Below are 14,904 nucleotides of genomic sequence, written 5' to 3'. Positions count from 1 at the left end.
ATCACTGAACACAAAGGAGGGAAGTCCTTTGTGGTTCATTTCTTGTAAAGGATTTTACAAGGATATTGGAAATCTCAAGCGGGTTTCTTGGGGACTGGACGTAGGCATGGGTTGTGGTCGAACCAGTATAAATTCGGTTTTGCATTCTCTCTTTCCTTAATCTCTTTTACTTTATGTTGTGTTTATATTTCTTTAAGTTTACTTCTCCTTATTTGTTATTCGAGTAACTTACAATTAAAGAAATAATTGAATCTAGGGAATATCTAAGAAAGGGAAATTTTCAATTAGGAATAGTCAACCAAATCTTAATTCAACCCCCCCCCTTCTTAAAATTTCTGAGGCCACTTGTCCAATAGAGGCTTCTGGCCAAGCTATAAATTTGGCCAAACCAAAAATTTTCTTCAATAGGAATGTTAATCAAGAGGTTTGTGAGGATATAACATCAATTATGGGAGTTACTAAGTGTTTGGAAATGGGAAAATACTTGGGAGTCCCATCTATGGTTGGTAGGAGTAAACAGAGGTGTTTGGCTATATTAAGGATAGGGTTTGGAAGAGAGTGTAATCATAGAATGGGAGATGGCTTTCGAAAGATAGAAAGGAAGTGATGATCAAGTCAGTTCTTCAAGCCATTCTAACTTATTGTATGTCAATGTTTTTGCTTCCTAACACCCTTATTAATGAAATCCACAAGATGTTTAAATACGTCTTGGTGGAACTCTAAAGGAGATAGGTGCAAAGGTATCAATCAATTGAGGTGGGAGAAGTTGTCACAAAGGAAAGAGAATGGTGGGATGGGATTTCAGGACCTTAAGGCTTCAAATATGGCTTTGTTGGGAAAACAAGGATGGAAAATTATAAGCAAACCATGGGAGTCTTATAGCTAGAAAGTACAAAGCTCATTATTTCCCAAAAGGTGAGTTTGTGGATGTTGACTTGGGAGCAAACCCTAACTACACTTGGAGGATTATTTGGTTACCTAAGGTAATGGTGAAGGATGGGATAAGGTGGAGGGTGGGCAATGGTAAAAGGATTAGAGTGGTAAGTGATCCTTGGATAAGGTGACGGGAAGAAGCATGTGTTAATCAAGTATCTCGGGAGCAAGTAGGTGAGTTAAAGATGAAAGACCTTATGGATGTCGTGCATGGATGTTGGAATCATGAGATTGTCCAAGAGGTTCTTCATGAGGATGATGCTAAAGCTATAATTTTTTTCCTGTTGACAGGTATCAGTTAAGAGGATGAAATCATTTGGAATCTCAACAAGGATGGATTATATAGTGTTAAATCTATGTATAATCACATCAGGTGCAACTGTGTAGAGATTGATCAATGAAGTATACTAGGCGAGTGGGGGGCTCTTTGGAAAATTGATGTTCCTGCCAAAGTGAAACACTTCATTTGGCGAGTTTGTAGGAATTGTGTCCCTAATCGACAAAATCTATAAACAAAAAGGAGTTAATTACAACAACCTCTATCTATTTTGTGAGTCAAATCTTGAAAACAATTGGCATGTATTTGTGGGTTGTGAGACAGCAAAGCTGATTTTGAAGGAAGCATGTATGTGGGAGAAGATAGTCGCTTTGATGGAATCTTTCACCTATGCTTTTTGATTTTATGTGAACTTCAAGAGCATGACGCTATTCAGAGTATAATGATTATGTGGAGCATGTGGTGTAGTCACAGTGAGCTCTTTTGGGAAGAAAAGCTTAGTCCAAAATTCAGGTTGTCATAGGAGCTTGGAAATTCCATAAGGAGTGGAGGAAAGCCAGAGCTAAAATCTCGTGTAGATCTATTGGCGAGTCTCAACAATTTCCTTTGGTTTGGTCCCTACCTCCACTAGGGGCTCTTAAGTGCTATATTGATGCAACACTCTTCAAAGGAACCCAATCTTATGGTTTAAAGGCCTACATTAGAGGATACAATGGCTAGTTCATCTAGGCCATGTCATATAATAGACCTATCTATCTAGAGGCAAAGGAAGGAGAAGCCTCAACTCTTCTGGACAAAATAAATTAGTTGAGGAACATTGATATAAAAGATATTACCATAGAAACAAGCTGTTAGCAAGTCACCAATATAGGTGGGTATACAGACTAGTCTGGCCCGCTTAAGGCTCAATTCGTGTTTTATATGGGCCGGATAAATCTAGTTTACAAAATAAATGGACTTTTTTTTAAGTTCGTATCCGACCCATAAAGCTCAGGGATAAATGGACCAGTTTGTGGGCCTAAAAATAGAGACACAGGGTTGTGAAGAGAGTGATCATACTAGTGAATGAAGAGAGAAGAAGATGCAGGGTGGAACGATCGTGCAGGCCTATGAGGTCGAGGACTCAAGGTGGCGCTGGTGTGTTCGTGGAGGCGCAACGCGAGGAGGCAAGACTCTCGGGTGAGGAGGCGTGGCAAAGGGAGGCATGACTCGCGGGGGAGGAGGTGCGACATAGGGAGGCACGGCTCGCGGGGAAGTAAGTTCTTTGGACATGGTCACCAGACTTGCAGTCGTGACTCGCGGGGGAGGAAGGGGGGGCGACGACTGTGTGTGCTCAAAGGAGAAGTAAGTTCTTTGGACAGGGTCACCAGACATGCAATCGTGACTCGCGGGGGAGGAGGAGGAGGGGCGACGACTGTGAGTGCTCAAAGGAGAAGAAAACGAAACTCCAAATTAGGTTTTTGGTGTATGTGAGTGAATGAGTGATTGTTTGATAGGAATGGTCTCCTGGGCTTGGGTTGCCTGTTGGCAAAGCAAAATGCACAACTTCATTCTCATCACCTTCAACTAAAGTGGATACAGATAAGTTCGTGGACTTTGGGGATTAAGCTTGTAAAGTCCGCAGACTAAACGGGTCGGGCCTAAAATCTTGGATTACTATGCGGGTTCAAAAAAATTAGGTCCGTTATCCACACGGTTTGTGAACTAAAAGGGTCGGGCCTAAAATTTGGGATTACTATGCGAGTTCAAAAAAATTAGGTTCGTTATTTGCACGATTTGTTTAGTCCAAATTACTATGCGGGCCAAAAATCTGGGCTTAACGGACTGGTTCGCAGATCCAGGTTCATATACCCACCCCTAGTCACCAATAACCTATCTAGTAAGCCCCCTGATAAAATTGAATTTGGGGTCTTAATTTCCCATTGTAGGAAGTTGCTTTCAAAATTACCAAACTTTCTAGTTTGTTTTGTTAAAAGACAAGCAAGTTTGGTTGCTCATAGATTAGCAACCAAGTTTCAAGCTAGTTCTTGTTATTTTAGTGAAATCCCTTTGTGTATTGCTGATTATGATGTAGCTCCATGTAGAGCTTGTAGGCCTTGGACCTTCTTCATCAATGGAGTCCTTTGCTTCTTAAAGATCAATGACAGTGGAATGGAGAAGGAGGAAAGATGATTAGAGACGCCACTTCAAGGAGAAGATTAATCAAGAACAAGCTCACAACCATAGGAAACCATGGATAAGAGCTTGAAGGTAGGAGGAGATACATGGAGAAGACGATGAAGAACAAGGAATTCAAGTGAATTGGCCAAACAAAAGATAGAGGAAGCAAAAGAACATCACCTAGATGAAGATGCTCTTATACCACATGATGTAGCTCCATGTAGAGCTTGTAGGCCTTGGATCTTCTTCATCAACGGAGTCCTTTGCTTCTTGAAGATCAATGGCAGCGGAATGGAGAAGGAGGATAGGTGATTGGAGATGCCACATCAAGGAGAAGATGAGTCAAGAACAAGCTCATCACCATAAGAAGTCATGGATAAGAGCTTGAAGGTAGAAAATGAGTGGAGTCTTATACCACATGATGTAGCTCCATGTAGAGCTTGTAGGCCTTGGATCTTCTTCATCAATGGAGTCCTTTGCTTCTTGAAGATCAATGACAGCGGAATGGAAAAGGAGGAAAGGTGATTGGAGATGCCACATCAAGGAGAAGATGAGTCAAGAACAAGCTCATCACCATAGGAAGTCATGGATAAGAGCTTGAAGGTAGAAAATGAGTGGAGGGAGAGGGAGAAAAGGGGCACGAAATTTATGCCTCAAATGAGGTCTGAACTTTGAAATGTAATTTCTCAAATGATCAAAGTTGAAAAAATGCACACACAAGGCTTTTATTTATAGCCTAAGTGTCACACAAAATTGGAGAAAAATTTGAATTTCTATTCAAATTTCACTTGAATTTGAATTTGTGAAGCCAAAATTTCACTAATTATGATTAGTGAATTTCGGCTATGGCTCAGCCACTAATCCAAGATCAAGTCCAAGATTCTCCACTAAGTGTGCTTAGGTGTCATGAGACATGTAAAGCATGAAAGACATGCACAAAGTGTGACTATATGATGTGACATGGGGTGTAGCAAGCAAATGCTCACCTCCCCCTTAAGCTAGTCCAAAATTTAATTGGATTGGGCTTCTCCAAATTCAATTAAATTTCTCTCCCAACACACATCAAATAGTACACTTAATGCATGTGAAATTACAAAACTACCCTTAATACAAAAACTAGTATAGGTGCCTTAAAATACCCTCCTTACACTATAGAGCCCTAAATACAAGGCCTGAAAATAATGAAACCCTAATATAATATGTACAAAGATAAGTGGTCTCATATTTTACCAATTATATAATGAGTTTTTTTCTATAAAAAAAATAAAAACATACAAAAATAGACTATTAATCTCTTTTATTTAGAACAATTTTTACTTTCTTTTTCTCTCTTTATGTATTTTTAAATATTTTATTTATTCAAATAAAATTAGATGTTGATAATAACCTAAAAGTCTCAATTTTTTATAGACAATTGGAGTGTAATCTTAATGTTTATCAAAATTATTTAATATAGCAAAACTTGTTAACAATACCACGTATTATTGAAAAACAAAAATAGTTTTTATTAATTTTAAATAAACAATTTTAATGACTTAAAACTATTAAATATTTTTTTAAAAAAATCTTTTAAATAGAAATTTTGGTTAATATTTTTTTAGTTAGAGGTTACCTTCCCTACATATAACAGAATTTTAAATCGAAATTTTGGTCTCAGAGACGTTCTTTGTTTAGATGATTTTAAATAATTTTCAAATGAATACATCTCGAAAACATTCTACAATCTTTTTAACTTAATTAAGTTTTTTAGTTCACTGCTCTTAGTGATGCTAGTCTCGATTAATAGTATAATCATTATTTTTATATAAAAAAATACAAATTATTGCATAGACCGAACTACCTAAAATCTCAAAAAGTCAAAATAGTGTATGGGTTAAACTACATAAAAGTACTTAATAACACAAGATTTAATAGTAACTTTATTTTTTAAATACAACTTTACAGTATAAAATGCTTTAATGAATTCGTTAGACTTCCTAAAATTTTCTAACAAATCCCAACTCACTGATAATAATAGCTGTTAACCTCCGTTATAAGAACATAATTGAAAAACTTAAACTACAAAAATTTACTCAAGAGGTCATTAGTCCAATAGCACACTATAATTTATGTGTTGTCAAATAGGTCTATAGTTCGACAAATGTTTTGAATGCGCAAGGACCTTGTTAAAAACATTCGAAGTATAGAGACATTAGAAAATTCAACAATTCTATTTAATTTTTATTATTTAAGAACTAAAATAATTTAGCCTCAAGGTATAGGTTATGTTTGATTTAGAGAAGAGAAATAGAATACATGAAAATAGAAGAGAAATAATATTAAAAAAGAAGAAACAGCAGAAATAACATGTATGTTGTGCTGTTTGATTCAAGAGAAATATGTGAGAAATAATATTTTTTTGGTCAAAGAAAATCGATTTTTTAGACAAAAAATTAAATAAATTGATTTTTACTATTTGTGAAGACAGAATTTGCAAACTTAACTCCCTTTTAAATGGTTCTTACCAAACAACCAACCTCAATTCCGTCTATGGTATATTATTTCCGTCCGCGAAAACAACCAAAGCCTAAATAAAATAACTCTTCAAATAGTTAAGATACATTTTGTAGAGGGTAGTGAAAAAGTGGATGGTAATTGATAAAAATCAATGGTAGCAAAGTTCAAACAACCGTTTACTAATTTACGAAATTGCAAAAACTAAATTCCTCATAGCTTTTTTTCATCATCCTAGGCCGTATAAATCTTTAGTTGGGGTAGAGATTATATACTAAGCACTTCAATGATGCTCTTTTGGAATGTCAAGTTCTTTAAATATTGGACTGTCAACTCCAACACCCATAGCGTTTAGACCATTGTCAACATATATGACAGCGCCTGTAATAGCTGATGCCAAGGGTGATGACAAGAAAGCAGCAGTGTTGCCTACCTCCTCTGTTGTAACAACTCCAAAGTGTAAGTAGTTGCACACAAAAAGTTGGAGAAGGGTCATTTCAGAAAGGAAGAATCTCAAGAGGAACATTTACCAGCATGTAGTTCTTTCTGCAGTGGTGCATTGGTAAATGAATAGTCAATCATCATGTCAATGAAACCAATCGCTTTCGCTGCACGGCTTCCCAATGGACCTAGCCATTGAAAACAATTCAAGTCAACATGTTTATCAATTTCTACTGAATTCATTGACATGCAAAAATCCATCTTGAAGGAAAGAGTTAACTTGCACTTAGAACACTAGTAGTTACAAAGTGCAAAAGGGTAAAAGGAGACCAAAACGAACATAAGAGAAAAATTTTAAAAGAAATCTCATGGTGAATAATATTTCAATGAATTTGGTCTTTAACCAAGCCTGATCTATGTAGCTAACATCACCTTGTGGGATCAGACTCATGTTGTATCAGCCCATAATTGGGTCTACTTTTAATAATTGTGTGAATTATGTACTTCAAATATAAAGTAGTAAAGCATTCTCCCTTACGCTCATTCTATTTTGGAGGGAATTAGACATCAACGATGTTGGTAATATGACAAAAGCAGTGCTAAAAAAAGATTTTACAGAGACTTTCTTCTTTGCCATGCAATTGGCATCACTTGCTCCAGATCACAAACTTATATGCCATTACATGGAGAAAAGGAAAGCAGATGAAATTATTAGCTAATGAAGTCATAAGAAGCCATCAATACCTGCAGATATAGTATTGACTCTGATTCTTTTCTTTCTACCAGCTTCAAAAGCAAGCACCTGAAGAGGCAGAAAACTTGAGATATAATTTCAAATATTCAAAGGGGAAGGGGAGAAAGGAAAATTAAGGTGAGAAAAATGCACATATCTATGTGTATAATATAGTAGTTTGAAAAAAAGAGAAAGAAAACTCACTCTTGTATCACTTTCTAAAGCAGCTTTTGCAGAACTCATACCACCACCATATCTGCACTCGAGGCATTTCAAAACCTTGTCAATAAAGGAATGTAATAAAAATAAATATGTATGAGATTTTAAAGCATATCCAACACACCCAGGAATGATCCTTTCTGAAGCAATGTATGTAAGAGAAATTGCAGATCCATCTACAACCAAAACAGAAAGGTGAGAACTACACTGAAGGATGAAGCAACAAAATGCCAACCCTCTTAGGTAATGAACATGCCTGGGTTTATGATTGGAAGAAAGTGTTTGAGTAAAGAAATATAAGAGTAACTTGATGCAGACAGGGCAGCAAGATATCCTTTCCGAGATGTCTCAGACAATGGTTTGCTGACCTAAACAAAGTTGAGTGTCAGTTAAAGCTAAAAGACATGAGGCAACAAGAAATTTCATTATTGTAATATTAATACCTCTGGTCCATTAGCAAGCGAGTGCACAAGTATGTCGATAGTGCCAAAATCTTTCTTGACAGATTCAGCAACTTCCTATGAAGTAAAACAAATCACAGTAGACTGAGTACAGCTAGTCTTTACAACACAAACTGAGACACAGATCACAAAGTAAATGCTACTAAACAATGCATCCTGTGTTTCAAACATGAATTGTCTAGAATTCATCTCCATTATGAAAAATTAATAAATAAAATATAAAACAAAATCAATTAATTAACTAAACGTATGAAATAATCACCAGGCTTGGTCAGAAAATAATCACCAGTTAATTAACTAATTATATGAAATAACCATAAGATCTATATATTCAATAAGATACATGAATAATTACATCATGTATGGAATTTATGATTTATGATTAAATTATTCATGCATCTTATTGAATAAATTAGAAAAGCTTCGAGTCAACAGCCCAGATAAACTTTAGCAAAGACATTGACCAATTACCAGGCTATACATGCATGTTTTCAGGCAGGGAGCAGAAGAAAGATAGATACAAAGATTTTTTTTTAATGCAAATCCAAGAGTAGATTGTATCTCTTTGTTGGTTTACAAGCTTCTGGTCTACATGATTTTCAGATATGTGAATCGATTGTAGAGCTAAGATGCATTCAAAACTGTATTAAAAAATGGAATATTCTTCGAATTGAACATTAATTATATGTTACAAGTCCTGCTTATATGGATTTTTGAAATATGCATTTATAATAATGGTTTTTGCCTTTTAGGTAACTTGCAATGTACATTTGTAATAACTTAAATCAACTTAGTTTAATAGCTTATTTAACTAACAATCATTAACTCGAAAGAAAATATGAGAAAAAAAAAGCTGATATCCAGTAAGCTGCTCTCCTACCTATGTCCATCTTAACACAAGAAAAATTTCATTTCAATATTTATGGTGCCAAACAAGCTGGCTATTAGCTGAAAGCAAACTCATACATACAAGTATACTAGACTGACGACATATTCAATATTTAAGATAAACTTAGTTAAGGGTATAATATGTTTTTAGTCCCTCAACTATTCAAGTTTTTTGCTTTTAGTCCCTCAACTAAAATTTGACCGGCCTTGGTCCCTAAACTATTTTTCCGTTTGGTTTTTGGTCCTTGCCATCAAGTATAACTGTTAAGTGATGATGTGGCAGTCGTATTTTACGGCATTTATTTTCTGGAAGTTTTAAACTGCTAGAATTTGCTTTGCTTAAGTGTTTAACAATTACCAGTGGCTAAACACCGCCACAATTTGCTTTTCTGAGTTTCTATACGAATGTTTACTCCATTACCTGCTCCCCTTCCCAATTTTTTTTCCAGCATCTTCACAAGATTTCGTGAGTCATTTTCTCACATAACATCAATTTTTTTCATCCAATTAAGTTAATTACATTTCTTCCCCAAAATAAGATAAGGCATTCTTTTCTTTTGATAAGCAAACAACATATATTATAAACACGATAGAACAAGAAATGCCAAAGTTACAAGAACTAATTTGAGACCAACCGGCTAATTCTTTATGAAACCCACTCTATCCTCACACTAAAACAAATTTACCAGCTGCCACTCAAACATACACCCTCCCAACAAAAAGACACGCGCACACAAAAATTTCATCCAACCAAGCCACAAATTCAAAATCCCAATTTGAGCATCTTATGAAAGAACAAAAAAGGAAACCAGATCTGCAAGTGACTTCCGACGCGGTGGACTCTGAAGGGAGGATTTGGGGTAGCCACGAATGCGAGGAGGGAAGATCTGCACCACTTGTCGTCGTCGGAAACCTCGTCCTTCATGTCGCGACCCCTCCACCGAGGCACCGTTTGAGTATTTTCCGCAACAACCGTGCCCCTCTCGGCATGCATTCTTGTTTGCGTTTGGATATTCTGGTTTGGTTTGTGTTCTGGAAACTGTGCTCTTCAGGTCGACGTCGTGTGTTCTCACTGCCATTTCCGGTGTGGGGATGTGCCTAGCCATATCTGCGACTTTTATTCCCTCAACCTAATCCATAATCTGCCCTCTATTTGCATCAATTTTTTATTTGTGGTGGATCTAGTAATTTTGTGATTGGTGTTTGTCTTTGTGCCATTGAGTTGTGTGCTACTAAGAGTGAATTTGGTTGAATTGTTAGTGAATGAACGAATGGAGAGATGTGATGGTGGTTTTCAGTTTTGGGAAGCAATTTCTGGCAGTTACAAACCACCAGAAAATGGTTAATCACATTTTGAATGATTTCTCAAACAATTTCTGGTGGTTTTTAACCATCAGAAAAAAAATCCACCACAATTTACCTGCCACATCATCATTTAACAGAGAGACTTAACGGCAGGGACTAAAAATCAAACGGAAGAATAGTTTAGGGATCAAGATTGGTCAAACTTTAGTTGAGGGACTAAAAACAAAAACCTCAAATAGTTGAGGGACTAAAAACATATTTTACCCTTTAATTAAAAGCCCTTTGGGGACAAAATTGCCACTCATTTGACAACAAAGGGATTGAAAGGGTATTGTAACAGTTGAGAAATACAGATGACAGAATAATTAATCTATACCTGTACAGTCCAATTTGTGGCTCCAGCATAGCGTTTGTTAGCTTTCACCTATACAATTTTTCAACAAAAAAATAGAAGATGAAAAGTTTTGTAAATGTACGTTGTGTATTTTCATAACTATTATGTACTTCTCTCTTACATCTTCCGGGACATCTTCAGGATTGTCATATACTGCATCCAAAGGATACACTTTAGCAATCTCCATTAACGAACCATCTTGTAATCTGAAAAATGAAGAGTTCCTTCTTAGCAAAATAAATGAGTTTCACATTTACTAACAAATAAAATCAATAGCATCTTTCAAAAGTTATACTTGCGTGACTCGTCAAATTTTCCACGTCGTAAACTGGACTCAAATATATTTAAAGCCTGCATGAAAATGTTCAAAGTTAGTACCTGACCACTTGTATATTTCACAGAGATGCCATCATTTCAGGGTAAAAGTAAACAATGTACAAACACACTACACCAGAATCAGTAATATTTACTTACAGGTACCCATGTGCCGACAAGAATTTCAGCTCCTGCTGCTGCGAGAGATTTTGCTATTGCCCAGCCATATCCATTGTCATCAGCCACACCAGCAATGAAAGCCCTTTTACCTGCGCATCACATACATTCAGTGGAATGCCACAACAAATCAAAGATATAAAAAAGGACAGTTAAGAAAAAAGGTACACTTGGCAATAACAAATTTATGAGAAAAAAGTAAATACTCAAGACATTATCATTGAGTTGTTATATTATCATACAGATGCTACAGATGCAAAGGACTCCTTTAAACTGTTTATAGATACAGTCTAACAGGCAATGCTTCTTACACTTTATCTAGTCTAGTAAACCAACTTCAGCAAAGCAGATTTGGGAATGAGTAAACTCTTGAATAGGGAAAAGAGGCTATTTTGGCATTACTTCAGATAACCATGGGAAGGTTCATTAAGGGCATATATACTTCAAATCATAAAGTAAAAAAAAAAAGAAGATTACAGTAAAGATTAAATAAAAACACAGTATATGATGTTTGGACATCCTAAAAATAAATATGTAATTAAAAGCAGAATAGACATGAAGGATTCATGGAAAAGGAAGTAAACCTTTCAAATCAATTGGCAATCCTGCAACTTCCTTGTTTGAACTAGACTCGGACATTGCCTTTGTTAGGATTTTGCCATATTTTGCAGCACCTGATGTCATTGCCAAGCCCTGATGGAAAGGTTGTGCTGATGCAACATGACAAACACTTGCCAGTTTATAACATGAACCAACCTTAGATCTACCTCCAAGAATTGCAGGACATACATTTGCAATCCTTTGTGATGAAGGAATCTTGGGTCTTGACATAGCAATTGGCAAGTTGGAAACTGTTGTTGTTGCCATCTTGTCCAAATGTAAAATGAAGGCAGAGCACCTAGATCTGCGCATAAAACTAATATTAGGATTGACCAGCGTATACAAGTGTATCGAGAAATAATTAGTGTCTTTTCCATTTGTCCAAACCTTGTACTTAGCAAACTTGGGATAACAAATAAACTCCAGATACCAAATAAGGACAACTTGATAAAAAAATTAAAACAGAGGACAGATTGATAAAAAAAATTTGGTTACTTAGAATATTTTATATAAGAACAAATAAAAAATTCCTAACCAATTAAAAGCATCTAACACAAGAAGGCCAATGGTTCTACCTATGGCCAAGCATGATCAACTGATTAAAACAAATCCAACCTCCTTGTTGATCAAATGATTCTAAAAGTGATCAAGACCAGGAAAGAAAAAATAAATAAATAAAGGTAAGCCTTTTATATTGAATCTATAACCCCTCAACACTACTCCCAGATTCCAAAAACCTTTTTTTTTTCATCGATAACAACAAAAACATGAAAGCACCACCTCAGTTCAATTACTAGATCGCCCCTCCTCCCCCTCCCCCCACCCCCCCCCCCCCCCACCCCCCCCAAAAAAAACTTCACCATTGACCGACCCACATGTTTGAAATTTCCATTGTCACTGTCTCATATGACAAAACCGTTACTTGATTAAATACCACATGCAGAAAACCAGTGGCAAGTCCATAAGAAAGTGCCAAAAGCATGCATACACACATCCCTTGATCAAATACAAACACAGTAACATTCTTCATTCAAATTGAATGATTGATTAACGCTTTGCTTCTCAACAAATTAATCACATACAAACACAGTAACATTAGTTGATCAAATTGAATGATTGCATTGCATCTACCTTGCATTGTAGAGACCAAACAAACAAGAACAAGAAGGAGGCCAGAGAAAGTGGGGTGTTACCTGGAGAGAGAGAGTTTGAAGAGGAAATGCAAACGGCAAAACTTGGCCTTCTGTGTTAGATTGTGGGTAGATAATGGGGGCAGTGGAAGTAGAAGCCTTGGAACTAGGTCGATGAAAACAATGTTTTTTTGGTTTTATGTGACGTAGGTTAGAGTAGTTGAGCACTTTGGAACTGTCGAAATCAAATGCAATTGCAATGCAGCCCGCTCCTAACATAGGAAGTACATACTTTGTATAAAACCATTTTACTGTTCATTCTATAATTAATAAAACCCTAATAAATACTACATTAATAACTCTTTTAATGAAAAAATGAATTCCCGAAAAGATTTAATTAATATACTTAGATAGGTTTAATAAATAATTATTTTCGTTCTTGAATGTGTAAGGTGCTGACAAATGCATTTCTAAAAGATAAAAATTCAAATTTTAGTCATCAAAAGTAAAAAAAATGATAAATTCATTCATCCGTTATGTTTCATCCGTTACCGTTAATGAAAAATCTTACGTGACATAGATGGACAAAAATGATTCTCAACATGATTGTTGAATAGACTGGACCGAAATATCAATAAGTTTGCATTGGATCAAAATGTCAGTAAGTTTCCATTAGACTAATTTGTCACACCCAAAATTTCGTTTCACTTAAGGGTAAAATGTAATTTAATATTCATCTTCCCCCTTTGTTTATCATTGCAAGCATAACATTACAATAAGTACATAAAAAAATAGGAAAACAAGCATAAGTTAGAACAAACATTATAATAAGCATAATATTGATTAATAATCATAATTTATATGTTGCTTTAAAATTTTTATTGTGACAACATTAAGTAGTGATAAAATCAAGTTGAGTTTCATTTTTCTTGTAAGGATTAACTTAACGGGTGCTTACTTTTGTTTTCTTTTTTTGATAAGAAATATGAATTTATATTATAATGAAGGGAGCACTAGGAGTACTCCAACCCATTACAAGAATGTCTCAGATGAGATAGTTTCAAACTTTACTACATAGAAAAGGTGAATTCCACCAATCTGAAATATTCGATCCACCTACCCCTCCTACCTTTCCCATGAACCAGGCCCAACATATGTGCTTAATTTGATTGATAGTCTTGGGAATGTCTTTTTCCTCCTCCTTGAAGATGCTATTATTGCGCACCTGCCAAATGATCCACAAAGTAGCCAACCAAAACATAAAGGGCACCTTGTTTCTGCTAGTGTTGTATTTGAGGAGCCTATCATATTCCCAAAAATGTTGAACTCCCCCCACTGCTATAACATCGACAATCCCAATCCAACTCAAAATTTCTTTCCAAATACATTTAGAAAAATCACAGTGAAAGAATAAGTGTACAACATTTTCATCACAAGAATCACATAGAGAGCACCTACTATTATTAATGACCACATTCCTTCTAATTAAATTATCCTTGGTTGGCAATCGATCCAATAGTAACCGCCAACAAAACAAAGCTACTTTGGATGGCACAAGAACTTTCCAAACTATAGATAGTATATCCAGTATATCGCTATTCATTTGTGTTTGATTTACCAAAGACATGGCAAAAGAATAGCAAGAACTTACAGTGAATAATTTGGAGTTGTGTAAGGACCACTTCCACCTGTCATGAGATTCTGCCACTAGATGCACATCAACCAGAATGGTCTCCAAAGAGTGAAGTGACTCTTCCTCATTCGAATTTAACTGTCTCTTCCAAGTCAAGCCCCACGTCCATTGGTCTCTCCTCCATGAACCTGCGTTTCCTACAGACACCAACTGCTGAGATGACATTGCAAACAGCTCCGGAAAAGCATCCTTCAACGGCTCGGACCCTAACCATTTATTATACCAAAATAGAATTGATTGTCCATCTCCTACATCACAACTCACTGCTCTTTGAAAAAAATTCTGGTTTTGTGACAAATCTTTCTCCAACAACATCAAATCCCGCCACCATATTGAATCTTTTGTGCCCCATGATCGATCAAGACTACAAGTTTGCTTTGCTATTAAATTACCATATCTAAAAGCTAGCAAATCCCTCCAAAGTGCATTATGATCATGAATACACCTCCACTTCCATTTAGCAAGCAAAGATATGTTGAAAACCTCTAAATTCTTCACACCCAACCCTCCCTCTTTCTTTACTTTTGTTTGAGTCTCATATTTTGGGCAAGTTACTTTCACATTAGACATTTCAGAGCAACAGACAGATTATGTTTATTAATCAATATTATGCTCTAACTTATGTTTGTTTCCCTATTTTTTAAATGTTTATTGTATGTTATGCTTCCAACAATAAGAAAAAAAA

At 35.8% G+C, this 14,904-nt stretch overlaps 1 protein-coding gene across 1 annotated transcript; it reads right to left on the bottom strand.

Moving 5' to 3' along the window:
- Window positions 1-5,870: 5,870 nt before the first annotated feature.
- LOC114394780 (enoyl-[acyl-carrier-protein] reductase [NADH], chloroplastic-like) lies at window positions 5,871-12,788 on the bottom strand. Its single transcript, XM_028356453.1, has 13 exons — window positions 12,590-12,788; window positions 11,381-11,700; window positions 10,779-10,888; window positions 10,600-10,655; window positions 10,426-10,510; window positions 10,287-10,334; window positions 7,700-7,774; window positions 7,513-7,624; window positions 7,381-7,432; window positions 7,242-7,293; window positions 7,049-7,106; window positions 6,394-6,492; window positions 5,871-6,301 (listed from the first exon to the last, which is right to left on the bottom strand). Exons 2-13 carry the CDS (start codon window positions 11,661-11,663, stop codon window positions 6,147-6,149), a joined length of 1,185 nt encoding a protein of 394 aa, XP_028212254.1. The 5' UTR covers window positions 11,664-11,700; window positions 12,590-12,788; the 3' UTR covers window positions 5,871-6,146.
- Between the last annotated feature and the right edge of the window lie 2,116 nt (window positions 12,789-14,904).

Source organism: Glycine soja, chromosome 18 (genome assembly GCF_004193775.1).
Source record: "Glycine soja cultivar W05 chromosome 18, ASM419377v2, whole genome shotgun sequence".
In the NCBI taxonomy this organism is placed as follows: domain Eukaryota; kingdom Viridiplantae; phylum Streptophyta; class Magnoliopsida; order Fabales; family Fabaceae; genus Glycine; species Glycine soja.
The sequence above is the reverse complement of the archived record's forward strand: the minus strand, read 5'-3'. Positions and strand labels throughout refer to the sequence as shown.

What these genes read in the sequence shown, in the direction of transcription:
- LOC114394780 (XM_028356453.1), bottom strand. Translation starts at nt 11,663, where the DNA reads ATGGCAACAACAACAGTTTCCAACTTGCCAATTGCTATGTCAAGACCC. An exon ending in AAATTTGACGAGTCACGCAA is followed by an intron (nt 10,511 to 10,599) that starts GTATAACTTTTG and finishes TTCATTTTTCAG; the next exon opens with ATTACAAGATGGTTCGTTAA. An exon ending in CTTTAGAAAGTGATACAAGA is followed by an intron (nt 7,107 to 7,241) that starts GTGAGTTTTCTT and finishes CTGCCTCTTCAG; the next exon opens with GTGCTTGCTTTTGAAGCTGG.